The 15,710-nt window shown below is 40.9% G+C and overlaps 2 protein-coding genes and 1 long non-coding RNA gene across 5 annotated transcripts; 1 reads left to right on the forward strand and 2 right to left on the reverse strand.

The window, feature by feature from the left end:
• Nucleotides 1-972: 972 nt before the first annotated feature.
• On the reverse strand, nt 973-7,400 carry LOC143487930 (uncharacterized). Its single transcript, XM_076987234.1, has 2 exons — nt 7,351-7,400; nt 973-2,782 (listed from the first exon to the last, which is right to left on the reverse strand). Exon 2 carries the CDS (start codon nt 2,714-2,716, stop codon nt 1,532-1,534), a length of 1,185 nt encoding a protein of 394 aa, XP_076843349.1. The 5' UTR covers nt 2,717-2,782; nt 7,351-7,400; the 3' UTR covers nt 973-1,531.
• Nucleotides 7,401-11,520: 4,120 nt separating this feature from the next.
• On the forward strand, nt 11,521-14,966 carry sra1 (steroid receptor RNA activator 1). Of its 2 annotated transcripts, none has more exons than XM_076987202.1 (5): nt 11,521-11,670; nt 11,909-12,043; nt 12,764-13,017; nt 13,300-13,408; nt 14,030-14,966. In XM_076987202.1, the coding sequence occupies exons 1-5, from the start codon at nt 11,646-11,648 to the stop codon at nt 14,218-14,220; spliced, it is 714 nt and encodes a 237-aa protein (XP_076843317.1). In that variant the 5' UTR covers nt 11,521-11,645; the 3' UTR covers nt 14,221-14,966. The 2 variants fall into 2 exon arrangements, with proteins under 2 accessions (XP_076843317.1, XP_076843319.1); XM_076987204.1 differs by having other exon boundaries at nt 12,794-13,017.
• LOC143487910 (uncharacterized) lies at nt 12,876-14,098 on the reverse strand. 2 transcript variants are annotated; one of them, XR_013124419.1, is made up of 3 exons: nt 13,985-14,098; nt 13,240-13,418; nt 12,876-13,009 (listed from the first exon to the last, which is right to left on the reverse strand). It is a non-coding gene; the product is annotated as an uncharacterized LOC143487910 (long non-coding RNA). The 2 variants fall into 2 exon arrangements; XR_013124418.1 differs by having other exon boundaries at nt 13,186-13,418.
• Nucleotides 14,967-15,710: the final 744 nt, after the last annotated feature.

Consider the following 15,710-nt stretch of genomic DNA (forward strand, 5'->3'; position numbering starts at 1 on the left):
CTATGCCTTCCTTAGGTGTGGAGTGGTGTGGGTAAGCACAGCTCGGTTGTATTGTGTCTAAAGCCGCTACTATGGGTTGAATTACAGGTGTAGGCGCACGAACGTGTGAGGGTTGAGAAGACCCCTTAAGATATGCTGCAGTGAGATGTGCTTTCTCCAGCTCTATCTCCATCTTTCAGTCATCTCCGAAGAATGGACTGCTTGGTCAGGAACTCTTTACTTCTATGCGCAGCGTGAGCTTCCTCATCTAAATGACGGCTCTCTCTCTCCTTTTCTCTAATCAATTCCTCTCTCTGAAAGAGGGCTTTACGCGCCCGATTATCTAGTAGCTGACACTGTTCCTCTATTTGGCACTCCTCCTCAAACTGGCGATGTAGCTCTGTCAGTTCCAGGCGTTTAATATGTTCTTCTAGTTCGGCTGCTTGAACATCGCTTAGGGCGTCAGTTATGGAGCGACCTGGAGTGGAGCTTGCACTGACCTGTGACATCGGTTTACTACCTCGGGATCCAGGATTAGTTCCGCCTGAGGGAGAGAGGCTATGCGGCGGATGGGGTACATCAGCTGGCTTTGGGTGGTAATCCACTTCGTAGTCATCAAGGTAGGCTGGTGGACATCTCTCTCGCTGGATACGTGGCTGCACTGAAGGTACGTGAGGGCCTTCGCATGGTGTATCCATAACCCCTGTAGTTATCACCGATCCGGCTCGAAGGACCATGAGAAAGAGTAACTGGCTCTAGTGTGTGCTGATCTGGTGAACGTTGGAGGTTGGAAGCTCCGGTCAGAGAGCTGGACTCAGAGAGATTTTGGTTATCCACCCTTTATTTATTGAACATGGAATATTGGATTGGATGAGAGATGGATGATACAGACATGAATTGGGATAGATGCCCGTGACGATATGTGTAGAGGGTTGTATGTGTGTGGCTGTAATTCCAGGAAAAACAGATGAATTACTTTAATAGTACATTCAATCAATTACTACAAGGCTAAGCAAACAAACACATCCTCCAAATTAGTACAGTGACAAAGGGAAATTAATCCAATGAATGAAAATGTTACATCTAACAGATCACCGAACATGTATAGATAAACTGAATGATATAACAGAACACCTGTAAATTACTCAATTGCTCGTAACGAGCTAACAAGGCTACAGAATTTCTCCCGCACCGGTATGCTAATTAGCTCGCTAGCTAATTGTTGTTGCTAACAACACAGGTCGAAATAATAACGGCTCGCATCGACCTAGTACATATATCACACTCGTTGCAGCATGTACTACATTAGTACTAACAATATTGAAGTCACTTTTTTATGTATTGACGCACACAACTTTTAGATGAAAATGAGACACACCGCTGCACAAAGTTCTCTCTCCTATCCTTTCGGTAAGGACCAACGGACGCTGCACATGCGCATTCTACAAGCCCGGACTAATGTACTGCAACGCAACGAGAACAAACTTCTTATATAAAACAACAAGATAGAGCGACAGTCTTTCGTACACTTTGAGCAGTGATATGGCTTCTATCATGTGTGAATGTGCTGGTGTTGCTGTAGATATCTCTGTGTAGTAAAACTCTTCCTACACTCTGAGCAGTGATATGGCTTCTCTCCTGTGTGAATACGCTGGTGCCGTTTAAGATTACTCTGTTGAGTAAAACTCTTCCCACACACTGAGCAGTGATATGGCTTCTCTCCTGTGTGAATGCGCTGGTGTTCGTTGAGATTACTCTGTGTAGTAAAACTCTTCCCACACTCTGAGCAGTGATATGGCTTCTCTCCTGTGTGAATACGCTGGTGCAGTTGAAGATTTCTCTGTGTAGTAAAACTCTTCCCACACTCTGAGCAGTGATATGGCTTCTCTCCTGTGTGAATGTGCTGGTGCAGTTGAAGATTTCTCTGTGTAGTAAAACTCTTCCCACACACTGAGCAGTGATATGGCTTCTCTCCTGTGTGAATGCGCTGGTGCAGTTGAAGATTTCTCTGTGTAGTAAAACTCTTCCCACACTCTGAGCAGTGATATGGCTTCTCTCCTGTGTGAATGCGCTGGTGCAGTTGAAGATTACTCTGTGTAGTAAAACTCTTCCCACACTCTGAGCAGTGATATGGCTTCTCTCCTGTGTGAATACGCTGATGCAGTTGAAGATTTCTCTGTGTAGTAAAACTCTTCCCACACTCTGAGCAGTGATATGGCTTCTCTCCTGTGTGAATGTGCTGGTGCAGTTGAAGACTCCTCTGTGTAGTAAAACTCTTCCCACACTCTGAGCAGTGATATGGCTTCTCTCCTGTGTGAATGCACTGGTGTTTCTTGAGACTACTCTCTGTAGTAAAACTCTTCCCACACTCTGAGCAGTGATATGGCTTCTCTCCTGTGTGAATGCGCTGGTGCTGATGAAGAGTACTCCGATGAGTAAAACTCTTCCCGCACTCTGAACAGTGATATGGCTTATCTCCTGTGTGAATGTGCTGGTGTTCATTGAGAGAACTCTGTCTACTAAAACTCTTCCCACACTCTGAGCAGTGATATGGCTTCTCTCCTGTGTGAATGTGCTGATGTTCATTGAGATGACTCTGTCTACTAAAACTCTTCTCACACTCTGAGCAGTGATATGGCTTCTCTCCTGTGTGAATGCGCTGGTGTGTCTGGAGATCACTGTGTTTAGTAAAACTCTTTCCACACACTAAGCAGTTGTAGCTTCTCTCCTTTTCCATGTTTACTGATTTCAGCAGTCTGACATACTCCTCACAGGTAAATGTGTTTATGTAGGTAAAGTTTACCTGTTGAGGAAAGTGGATAGCATTAATACCTATAGGAAAAAGACATTGCAAATTCATTGTGAGATGAAGATGAAACAATCATGACAAATAACAATTTGGGCTCTGCATAATGCTAAAGACATTCATTCTAAAGACCTTCATGCTAAAGACCACCAGGAGACAGTGCTAGGCTTCATTACTTCACTAAAATGAAAACATTTGTCTATGTTGTGATATGTGTCTCTCTCTTTTTGGTTCAGTGTCACTCTATGTGCCAGTCTATAGGGACTTTTATTTTGTATGGTTCATCAACTTTATTTTCCAAGTTCTTCTTTTCCTTCCTTTCTCTCTCATGGTGCTGCAGAGCTGCTTTGGTCTGTTGAAGCTCCTTATGAGTTCCAGCAGTGTTGATCTTTTTAATTATTGTGCACCAGAAAATTAATCTATGGGCAGCACCAACATATCACAGAAAATTCACCTGTGCACAAGATTACTCATTGTGCCATGTTTCCAGGTTGATTAAAGGTAAAAATGATGTTGGCCTCTTTAGAAAGCACTCCTGTTAAAATTGTGCAAAAAGTCACATGATCCACAAAGGACATTTTTTGTACGTACGTATTTGTACGTGTAGTGTGATGTATTAGAAAGTTGCTGTGCATTTGCTTGAAAGTGACATATGAATTTACAACTATCGCATTTTGTATTTGTAAGTCGTGGTTTTCATTTGAAAATAACGTTATGTTTGCTAGCAATAGTATATTTGCAGAATAGGTTCTGTTTGTTTACAATGTTTTGGCTGCATTATAACACCATAGCAGAGATATTGTCCTGTTCAGAAAGGTCTATAACTCAGCCTGTGTGTGTATAATGAGATTGGGAGATATTATGTTAATACTGCATTAAAAGATAGCCAGCCTGTGTGTGTGTAAAAAGAGTAGGAGTCTGTTCAAAGACCCCAAAACAAACAAGGCTGCATTATGTATGCAAATCCAAAAGATACAATTGGGCCTACAGGTTACCTGTAGACTTTGTGTGTGCTTTAAACTGTTGCTTATTTATTTAGATTATACTGAGACATTTATCAGTCACAGGTTTAAAATATAACTCACCTCTTCAGAAGATCTCAAATCTCTCACTGTTAAGACAACTTATTCAACATTTCTGTTGGAATGAAAATGGTTAGAATAAAATAATTTTATTTCCACACTTCACATTTATTAAAATTGACATAAAAAGTAAAACATGCACACGTGGTGCAGATCTAACACATCTACTTTATTCGAACTGTTTCTCAACATAGATCTAGATGTCATTTTTACAGTGCATCTGTAAAAGCTGTGAAAAGTGTTTGAGATCTACAGTATAGGCGAGATCTACTGCCATCTTCTAGTGAAATATAAAATAGCTTTTTTTTTTGTACAAGAGCATTTTATACTGTGCTGGCAGGCCGCATATTGTTCCCCGGTCTGAACTTTGGACATGAATGCACTAAAGCATAGCTTCCTATAAACACGAACATAACGTTTTAGTGAAATGTATATTTGATCTCATATTGTCTTTCACTAATAAATAACAATGTACAAACAACTGGAGAAAATGACAGATTGGTTGAAAACTCAAATGCTGATCCCACAGATCACTACGACCTTTACCAAGACTACATGAACTCAGGGTGACAACATTAACATGCAAGCTTCAAATAATACATGTTATTAGTGTCATTTACTTTGTTTGCTCTGAAATATAGATACTGATTTGAAAAAGACAAAGGATCTTGCAGGGTGACTATTTACAAGACTAGATTCCTTTAGAGATCATTTTCTATCGTGCGATGGATATTTACGAAAAGAGAAACCGATTAACAATGGGAAAATAATCAGAAATCAAGGACATAAATTACATTTCATTGTGGGGGTGGGAAGACACAGTAAACATAAGAATATAAGAATATACAAACTAATAAGCATTCAATAGTTTTTAAATGATCCTTCATAAGATAAAAACAAGTTATAGGTTGCTATTTAGGATGCACTTAATGTAATAAAACTTCTTTGGTGGTCTTAGATGGACCATTTAAAAGCTATTGAAATTACTGCAAAAAACAGTGCGCAGTGCTCTGGAGCCTTTACGACCGCCACTTGCATCCGTGTTAAGGTAATTTGTAGACGGTGCCTTAGACGTTGCAGGGGTGACAGGAGTATATTTTTAAAAACATGTTTTAAAAATACATCTATTCCTGACGTAAACAAAGTTGTAGATTTTCTTACAAAGTTGTAAGTTTCCTAGTGCGCATATGAGTGACTTTTGATCACATTAAAATTAACTTAAAACTATGTACAGTTATAAAGAAGTGAGCAAACAGACTCAGAGCTAATCGAACTGCATCTGGCCAATCACAAAACATATCAGAGGTCATTGGGTGTGAATGTTGTTTGTGAATGTCATAAGTTATTGTGAAAAGGTTTGTGTGTCCTTTACTGTGATCTGTCTGTTATGGTGTAACTGCTACTGGCTGCTAAATTTCCTTCGCGATCAATAAAATATGTATGTATGTATCTTTCTGCTAAAGAAAACAGTGCGGTCCCTGTTTGGCGTGTAAGCAGCACAAAGTGACCACTGTACCCCCCAGAAATGGCACCTTGTGGCATCTGCCACATAATCGTGGCACTTATTGTGGCCAGTGCTGCGTGACTGTGGTCTCCGTTGTCCAGAAACGCCGCCTGCCTCTGCTGACAGACATCTAAAGACTCTTGGGTGACTCTGCGTATCGGCCACTCGCTTAAAATCATCCCGACGAGCTCCGAATCGCCATTTGTTGAAATGAAGATGGTTCATAACTTTTGTTTGAAAATGTTGAGTATGTTGAGTTAAATATACTAGCCGACATTCAGCTAGACATCTCTATATTACTAGTTCAGAATACTGTTTAGCGATAACGTCGAATTAAGATTATAGGAGGGTACGTGAATCTACAGTGGTAGACCGTTAACGACAGCACTAAATTTAAAGGGTTTATTATTATAGATGTGTGGTTATCAGTGAATGTTCCTACACGCCATCAGCGTCATTTAAACCTCTGCAAGCGAGTGGCATCGCATTTAGTATTTGTGCGAATGTAGATAGTTTAGCTTTGTATTTGTATCGCCACTGGTGAGTGAAATAATTATATTAGTCGCAAGTTAATATTTCTGGTCGCGATTGCGACCATTTTAGTCGCAGTCTGGATCCCTGGTACGTGTCTGTCTTTTTTCCAAGATAAAAGACGAGTACAAAATTAGAAGAGTAACCTGTTAATTGTTTTACAAGCTGTAGTGGGTCGCGACCCACCAGTTGAGAATCAGTTTTAGTTCATTATCTCGAACATTTTCCAGCCAGCTGCAGACTGAAGCTGCTGGGGGTTGAAGGTAAACTGGAGTCCGGATCACTGAAGGGTTTATAAGCTATATATGTTAACGTCCTCCAAGAGTATACGGCGCGAGACTGGGAGACTCTCTCACCATGGCTCTCTCATCCTGGCTGCACCGTGCTGGTGAAGTTCCGTTATAGTCTCGCGTGATAGGAATTTCTAAATAAAAGTAATAAATGCAAATTTACCGTTTCTACATAAATAACTACATATACTAGTTATACCTTCACTCTTTGTATTTACGAAACATCCCATATGGCATTATAAGGATGTTTGCAAAGGATTTGAAAACTTCAATGCACATTAAACTTAATGTTTTGCAGATAAAATTCAGGTAGAAATACATGAAAACACACAAACAAAATATTTCCATTTAGAACTTTATTTTTGCAAAAGCCGCATGGCTTCCCCTCTTTAAACACTGTTCAATTTACAGTTGATTGGTAGGCCTATTCCCGATTTGTCAAGCATTGTTCATTGTTCCCATGCGAAGTTTACAATGCAGAGAACTTAACAGGCTATTCTTAAATGTTTTCCTCTCCATAAAGTAACTTTATGAACATATACACTGCCAATACAAGACTAGAATGTAAGATTCGTTTGTCTACAAAAACGAGGTATTTTAACTTACACTAAACGCTGGCGTCGGCCATCGTTTTGCACACGAACGAGCATGCGCGAGATCAGGAACGCGTTTGTGCCATGGCCAGGCAGCCACGCACACGCAGCCACGGGGAGGTGGTCTCTTTTCTCGAGCCGTACCCTCCTCACGTTACGGCGCGTTTATTGTCCAGCTCAAGTGGACCAGCCGCATTCGCCCGATATCCGATGCGTTAAATTACGTTAATATCGGCCCGCATACTAATTAAAAAACTACTGTAATAAAAACCGTACAATATAACTAGCACATAAGCTTTTATATTTGTAACAGGAATCACTGAGCTACTAAACAAAAGAACCAAATATAATTATATTCGTATAGTATCAAATAAGTAGCTACGTTATCTGGCTGGGTTAGTTAGCGCTACAACATCCATTATAAAAACACTTTAACACATTGAATTCTCCACCAACTTAGTCAAGACACGAGATTCAACCGTGAGGTAACGGAACGAACAAAATAGTGTGGTTAAGATGTGGTTAAAATGTGTTAGTGGTACGTATTACTAAGTTAAGTACTTACAGGTCAACCAGTAGTCCAACACTTCCAAACACCAACACGACAATAGGCGCAACTCCACTAAACGCCCGATGCTGATATTGAGAATAAGGAAACCTGTGGTCTGTAATGTCCGATGGTGATGGTAGGTAGAGGTGGGCGGATCGATCCAAATATCGATACCAACGCTGCTATTGATTTGGAGCAATACTCGTGTAAAAAGATTAATACTCAATCTTTTTAATTCTCCCGCACACACCGACTGCTGCGTACGAGCAGCGTTGCCAACTCCTCAGTAAGGAAAGTCGCTATTGGCTGTCCTAAAAGTCGCTAAATGGCGTCATCGCCTAATTTGCATCATACCTGTTTTTGAAGCTGTAAAATAATAACGTTGTGGGCGAGAAAAACGAGTAAAAAATACCCTAAATATGTTAAGAGTGACTGACGGAGACTGTGTGAGTTAAATTCAGTGATTTATTTTGTATTACACTGAAGACGCATTTATATTTACATCCGGCTCTGTAAATACGGGGCGGGGTCAATCAGCGGGGCTTTGGGCATGCGCAGTTCATTTGCAGCGTGGACGTGGAGCGGTGCGGGTCTGCTCTGACTGTCAGACTGCATTGTGAGTGTTGTGGGCGGGGCTCACGGCAGCACCCGCTGCTCGCTGAGGACAGTAACTGAAGACCATGTGTGTTCATCTCAGAGTCTACAAAAGTCTCCAGTAACACCACAAAAAGTCGCTAGATTTGTCGCTAGTCGCTTAAAAAAGTCACACAGCACGAAGCAGCGCACCCGCCCCCTCTCGTCTTTAGTCTTTACACCGTCACGTTGCTCAGCAACCATGCAGGTAGGCTCCGCCTGGCCCCGCCCACTCAGCGCTCTCTTCGAGTCGACACCTTACAGTACGGAGAGAGAGAAACACCACCGGAGTATTGAAATGTCTGAGAGGAAGACATGCGCCGTTTGGCTTTATTTTATTGCAGAAAATAAAACTACAGCAAGCTGTATAGTTTGCAACAGGGCTGTTAAATACAGTGGAAACACAACAACTGTGTTAGTTGTAATTAATAGGGAGAGTTATGGAGTTAATATGGAGATAAATACATCCAGAACTCTTTATGTCAAAACATGCCTGCTTATAGTTTGAATTTAATGTGATAATGGTAAGGGGAAGTCAACTCAGTCAATCAATCAAAGTTTATTTGTATAGCGCTTTTAACAACTCAAGTTGTCGCAAAGCAGCTTTACAGGGTTTACAAGGTTAACAATACTATGGGTCCAGAACCCTAATGAGCAAGCCAAAGGCGACAGTGGCGAGGAAAACTCCCTATGATGGTGGGGAATAGGAAGAAACCTCGGGAGAACCAAGACTCAAAAGGGAACCCATCCTCCATTGGGCGGCCCGTTAACACACAAATACACAAGTCACACACAATTCACACAATCAGACTAGGTAAAAGGTAGAATTGAAAGTTCTGGGTTTTGATATTGTCACTGTAAATGTCTGTTGATGAATGCCAGGCTTTCATTCCGTGTCGGAGCAGTGATGCTGGTATTGTAGGCTCCGACTGCAGTGTTACTCCCCAGGTGAACCCCGGCATCAGCACATCCACCGGCAGCCAGACCATCCCCCAGGTGCCTGCAGGTGCTCAACTCTAGCTTTCTTATTCACAGCTTCAGGAAAATGGTGGGACCATTTAAGGTGGAATTTTAGATAATAAATTGGTGATTTTAGTCCAAATGTTTTTCTTACTGCTGTGAATTACTGTCTAGCATTAAATATACATGTACGTGTCTTCAATGTGATGCATTATGAAACATCTTTCTGCTAAGATATATGAGATGTGTTAAATGTACATGTACATGTCTTCAATGATGCTTTATGAAACATCTTTCTGCTAAGATATATGAGAGGTGTTAAATGTACATGTACGTGTCTTCAATGTGATGCTTTATGAAACATCTTTCTGATGCACGGACGTAATTTGGGGGGGGGGGGGTCCCCCACACTTCCCCCCCCCCCAGGTTTTACGGTTAAAACCAAATATTTAAATAGCGACGAATCTATGTCCCCCCCACTTTTGAAATCAAAATTACGTCCATGTTCTGATGCATTTGTAAAACAGCCCTTTTTATTGAGGTGCAGAATTTAGGCACATGTTCAAGTTTTAATGCTGTTTTAAGCAGCAGAAACAACGTGCTTGACCTACAAGAGTTGACCAAAAAGCTGTTTTAAGTTTAACTGATAGGTAAAAGTGTGTCTGTGTATGATTAAAAATGGCCAACATTGATGTTCATCTGTGTGATGAACTCCTTCTTTCACTGAAGTGAATATCTTAACACCGAAGTATGTAAAATTCTTTTTAATTAATTGTTAGAATGTCTAGAACATGTAATTACAAAATTATTGTTGAATGCACCAACTCATATTTTCAGCTTGTTATGTCTTTGTTGTAGTTTTACAACGTTGAATAATGATGGTAGTCAAAATGGCACCTTGCACAGTACATGGGACACAGCATTTCTGAAATGTTTACATATTGTGGAATAGTTACTTGTATATATTTGATTAATTGCAATTTCTAAATGTTTTTTTATCTGTTTTGATCATGTTTTAATACACAATACACACAGGACTGGTGCTCAGGGTGCAAGTGTGCATGCAGCCTGTTACAGTTGTTCGCCTGTTTACTTATTTTCATTATTTATTCTTTATTTAAACTTTTGTATGCTTAGTTGGTAACTTTGTGAAGCTGTGTCCTCTCGATTCACGTTAGTAGAGAGAGTTTATTTTTTACTTTTTTCACTCACGTGGCACAGCAACATGTCCGCTCTGTGTACAGCAGATGTTACAGTAAATTCAGTTCCCCCTGTTCCCCCCACCAGTAAGGGTTCAGTCCTTGGCTGTGTTCGAAATAGCCTTTTACATACTACTGGCGTACTGATCGAGCCCCAAATCAGTATGCCGTATGCAGTATGTGACCAAAATGAAAATTTCCAGTACGTGAAACATACCCGGATGACCTACTACTTCCACAAAATATTCCAGTACGCGAACAGAGCTATCTTCGTGGTGTACTGCATCCCATCATGCAACGCTACGATCACGTGACCCCGTAGTGTGCTTTGCTTTTGCATACTGGAAACTGTACTGCATACTACTACGAGGACCAGTATGCAGTATCCAGTATATACTGAGTCCAGTATACAGTATGCAGTATGTAGTAGTCTATTTCGAACAGAGCCCTTGTTTGGCATGTGGCAACAGGAAGTGACACCTAGCGGCATGTGCCACAAAATATGTCATCCACAATCAGCGCATGCTGATCAGCATTGGCACATGCCAATTATAAGTGCCATGTGCCACAAAATCTTGGCACTTAGTGTGGCTAGTGCCACTCGATTTTGGCATCTGCTTTTTGTTTGGTGAACGATTCTAGCCGATATCTGGCTAACTAGCTCTAAATTAAGAGTTTTTATGTTGTTTGATGATATCATGTCGAAGTTAGATTATAGTGTTCTACCGCTGAATACAATCGGCACCTGCCACCACTACGTGTCACCCGTAAACAGCACATGCCAATTAGAAGTGGCCACCACTAACGTAACAGTTAACTCTTAAAAGACCCGAATGATAGAAACCATCGGTCCAAACGATCTTAGAACGGTCACCACAAATGTCAAACACAGCTCAGTATCCCCCAAGGACCAGGTGGAGTCCACTGTTCAAGACACCACAAGGTACAGCTTCTTGCTCAAGGCGAGCTTTTAAAGACCCGCCATCCAATCTCGTCTCGCGACACTGGCACCTGATGTCAATTACGTTGTTGTGCCCTCTTCTGTGCCCTCTTCTTACAACACCAAAAGAAAACCAAAGAACCCTAACAGTTCAAGCAGTCAACTGAAATCAATTAGCCACTCACAACACCATTAGCTGGACTCCATCCTTCAAGAGTTTATAGGTTAAAGGATTCATTTCAAGGCTTATTTAATATTTTGAGAAATATAATTGGAAAAAAATAAATAAATGTATAGCCTGCATATGTACAGTACATTTAATGAGATCATTCAAATTAAAATGGTTTAAATTTTGTGTGATGGATGGATTTTATAAGGAATTGAAAAAATAGTTTGGCTTCATGATGTTTAGAACTCGTGGACTCCAAGTTTGGAGACATTTATTATGAAATATCGTGAGTGTTGGATACAGGAACTGTTGAGCTTCCGGCTGTACTAGCTGTAGTGTTGGCATCCCCATATAGACTTATGCGCTAGCTAGCTATCCTAGCTAGAAGTCCGAGGTTTGATGATTAGCAATGGACGAATTTTATATTAAACCAGGTACAAATATTAAATTAGTATTGCGTGTGACTAAAACGTCATGTGGAAACAAGTCAGTAATTATTACCATTCATATTGCTGTACGTTAGCTAGCTAGCATATTGATGTCCAGTCCACGTAATCAAGAACCGGCTTTTTACAAACAGCGCCGTCCTGTTCGCTAAACTGACGGATTAATAATCTACAGTAACAGCAGTAATAACTACAGTCATAATCTACGATGTCTTGTGTTGCCTAGGAAACCAGGAGCGGGGGTGGAACGACCCTCCGCAGTTTTCATACGGTTTACAGACACACTCCGCTGGAGCAAAGCGCAACCTTCTCAACAAGCGGGTGTCTCCTCCACAACTGACGGGCCACAGTCAGTCAAACGGTCAGTGAACTGGTTCCGTAAATAAATAACATTATACAAACGGCATATTAAATAAATGTGGACATGTGCCGAGTCGCTTAAATAGAAGAACAAAACCCTGTTTATAGCTCCTCTCCCTGGAATGGACCAGTCATGGAGAAATATTTGAGTGGAATAGTCGGTATCACAAGACACACTGAACTTTGAAGTGAAATCATGATAAATTAAACGGGACACTGTAATGTACATGTAACACTGTCACATGGAATTTTCCTTTGCTTTGCTTGTATAGCTTCTAGGATTTCAGTTCCCATAGAATACTTTGCCTTGTAACACACCTTTTACCATTTAATAATGATGTTCTTTGTGTTTTTGAGAAATTCAGCCCTGGTTAGTAAGAGGTTCTTCAGGTTGTTCTTTGACAGACTTTGAATATTTTATTACAGACATGAAAAGAGGTTGCCTATTGTTGGTAGAAACTTGGATGGAAGTGGTGCATAGACTATTACAAGATTAAGATGTTTATTAAATTTATTAAATGTTTATTAAATGGTGCATAGCCTATTACAAGATTAAGATGTTTATTTTCAAGGCCTGTCTTGACTATTGGATAAATACTTTACAAAAATGTTTTGCATAAAACACATTTAAATTAGAATAAGAATGCCTTCTTACATTTTCCTTGGGTTTTGAAAAACAGTGCAAGCGATCATACCACAGTGCTACATTATATGTTGTCAGGTCCTCAATCGGGGTTGCATCTTTCTCCAGTTGCTACATCTATCCCTTCAAATAACCCAGTGCCCCCAACCTCGGGAGGACTGACTCCACCTCCTCCCAAGTTTAAGATGTCCTCAGGTGGAGACACAGGCTCACGCCCCTGTTCCTCAAAGATTCAGAGTGACACCTCTGTGCAGCTGGAGAATGAACCCAGCCTTGTTGATGTTCAAGCATCTCTTCTGTGGGCACTGACTGCATGTAGACTGTCTGTAAAGGTATTAGTGTACAACAATTACAATACAGTACAATTGTAATACAATACAAAATGTTGGTATGCAGCAAAACAATTGGTCTAAATTACAAGCATTTACTTTGTTTCTAAAATATTTAAATCCAGTATCTGTGTCTTATCATGAACAGTTCTGCTGTGTGTGAATGCACACTTTGACAACTTCTTCTTAACTCCATGGAAACAGTGCAGTTAGAATAGTCAGTGCCTCAAGGTGATGGGTGGACTTTAGGACCATGAAGGAACTCTGCATTTCTTCCTCTCACAGAAACAGGTTTGTGATGACATAGAGCGGAGGCTGAAGGGTTTTGAAGACATGTGGACAGGTGGAAAACTCTCCCTCCCTGTTAAATGTAGGATGAAGGCACTTTCCGAAGGTGAGGCATCCTGTAACACAAATTTGAGAAGTCGTGTGTGCTTAGACTAGAATGACAAAATGTATGTTTTTTTCAAATTATATTTTCTCACAACCTGGTCATATCCAGTTGTGACTCACTAGCTCTCCCCCTAAGCACTAAATGTGGGCAGTGAAGACTGAACGTTTCCTCTGAAACACACCAACCCAGCAACTGCACCTTTTAAATGCCTATTACTCCATGTCATTGGACAACAGAATATGTTTGGAGAACAGCGCTTAACTGCTCTGGTCTGTATATGTGATGGAGGAGACTAAAGCCGTCCTCCCCACTTTTACCTGTAGAAGAGGTAGAGCATTTCTAACACAAATAATTAAGGTATACTGTGGAAAGAGTTAGCATTAGTACAAACAACATTACCATCTTACCACTGCATTGCATGCCATAGTTTTGCATCAACAATGTTTTCATCAAACCTGTACTGGCTTTAGGGCAGCATACACTTCCTGTACCATCACCCACTTAAGCACATGAGAGCCCCTTCAGAATCTGATTAGTCCCACCAACGAAGCACCATAGTTAAAACTCATTTCTGACCTGAGGGAACTGACCCTAGGCTGATGCTCTCTTGCTTTTGTTTAGAGCTGAGATTCAAGAGATGGGACGCAGCAGATGAGATCCACAGAGCACTGATAGTGGACTATGTCAACGAAGTCAGCCAGTGGATGGTGGGAGTGAAGCGTCTTATCGCAGAGACGCGTAACCTGAGTCCAGAGCTTCTCACCACAGACATGCCGCATCAAAGCCTCGGCCCTGACCAGCTGCCGCAGTGACTCTTCTTACAGGGACGTCCCTGACACATTACTGGACACTGTCCATGTAAACCTTTTTTCACAACTGCTGTGGGACAGATCAATTAAGAGATCCTGTGAACATATCAGCGGAATAAACACTTTAATACTGTAATAGTATATAATAATGCAGTTAGTTAAATTGACATTTTTCCCTTAATCCTGTTGATCTTTAAAGTCCTCGTCTGATTACATGGGTGGTGGTGGACTCCTAGAAGCTGAAATCTGCTACATGTGGTGGACTCAATCGTGTCATCTTACTGCTGGATCTTTACAGACTTCCTTGTCTTGACGGCATGGGTTTAAGCGATGTGCTGCCAGTCTATGCAACAACGACTTGTACTGTGTTTTCCTGTTTTGTACAGAGAGCATTACATGACATGATTTTTTGTGTCTATTTGGTAAACAGTAATTCACATGAAAAGCAGCCTCAGCCTTCAATACTGTGGATCTGGAGTGGCCCTACAAAATTACACTTGTGTGTGTTACCAATATTGCCATTCCCACCTCCGTGTGTGTGTGTGTGTGTGTGTGTGTGTGTGTGTGTGTAAACAGACACTTGGCGCGTGAATAATATGAATGATAGGAGTAACATAAACAGTCGTTTTCTTCTGTGTCATTAAATGAAGTATTAAAGCTGCCCAATTACAAGCAAGTGTAATAAATACCCAATAACTTCAACACCATTTCTTTCTATGTAAAAAGACAATTAGTAGTGAAAATATTAATTGGCTTATGTAATCTTTTTATATCAATACTGGCTATTGTATCATTATGTAATTATTGATTCTGAATGTGATTTTGTTTATACATACAACGACATCATGGAAAAAATGCAGTATTTCTGGCAGTAGTATTGTCTACCCTATCAAGTTTTGAGGCCAGAATTGTGTACTGGTTCCCTGGTAGGTAAATATGGTCCAAGTGTAGTGGGCTAAAGAGTTTCAGGGCTAAAGAGAAACTGAGCTGCAATGACCAGCAACTTATGAGTGCGTGACACAAAGTATAAATAAACATACTAAAGAGAAACTACAGGAGACTCGGGTGAAGGGAATGACAGATGACACAGGGTGAACGAGAACGAACACAGAAATTCACATGGAGAACCAAGACACGAACACGATAGGAGGAGTTGTAGGTCACAACTGTGTTGCATTTCCTGTTTATTATACCTGGTTTTACATGCCATTAACATGTTTCTGAGGTACAGTTGACTTAATTATGGATTATGTGCAAAGTTTTCAAGAAGCTTCCTAGCAGCTACAGAAGCGAAACCAATACATAGTTGGGGTCTGCAAGGGGGAACCCAGGAGTGCTTCTCTGGCCCATAGGCTTCCTAATCCACTATAGAGTACAGAAGATGGCTCTGGCATCAAGACACCAGGGAGAGCACTAGGTAGGCTGATCTCCACTACGTAGTGGATCCAGAGTTTTTATTTTGCAATGGTTGTCTTGGTGTAAAACAATCTTAA

This window comes from Brachyhypopomus gauderio, unplaced genomic scaffold (genome assembly GCF_052324685.1).
Source record: "Brachyhypopomus gauderio isolate BG-103 unplaced genomic scaffold, BGAUD_0.2 sc51, whole genome shotgun sequence".
Lineage (NCBI taxonomy): Eukaryota > Metazoa > Chordata > Actinopteri > Gymnotiformes > Hypopomidae > Brachyhypopomus > Brachyhypopomus gauderio.

Coding starts and splice junctions, on each gene's coding strand:
- LOC143487930 (XM_076987234.1), bottom strand. CDS start 2,716: ATGGAAAAGGAGAGAAGCTACAACTGCTTAGTGTGTGGAAAGAGTTTT.
- sra1 (XM_076987202.1), top strand. CDS start 11,646: ATGGACGAATTTTATATTAAACCAG. Junction 12,044..12,763: donor GGGCCACAGTCAGTCAAACG/GTCAGTGAACTG, acceptor ATATGTTGTCAG/GTCCTCAATCGGGGTTGCAT. Junction 13,018..13,299: donor CATGTAGACTGTCTGTAAAG/GTATTAGTGTAC, acceptor TTCCTCTCACAG/AAACAGGTTTGTGATGACAT.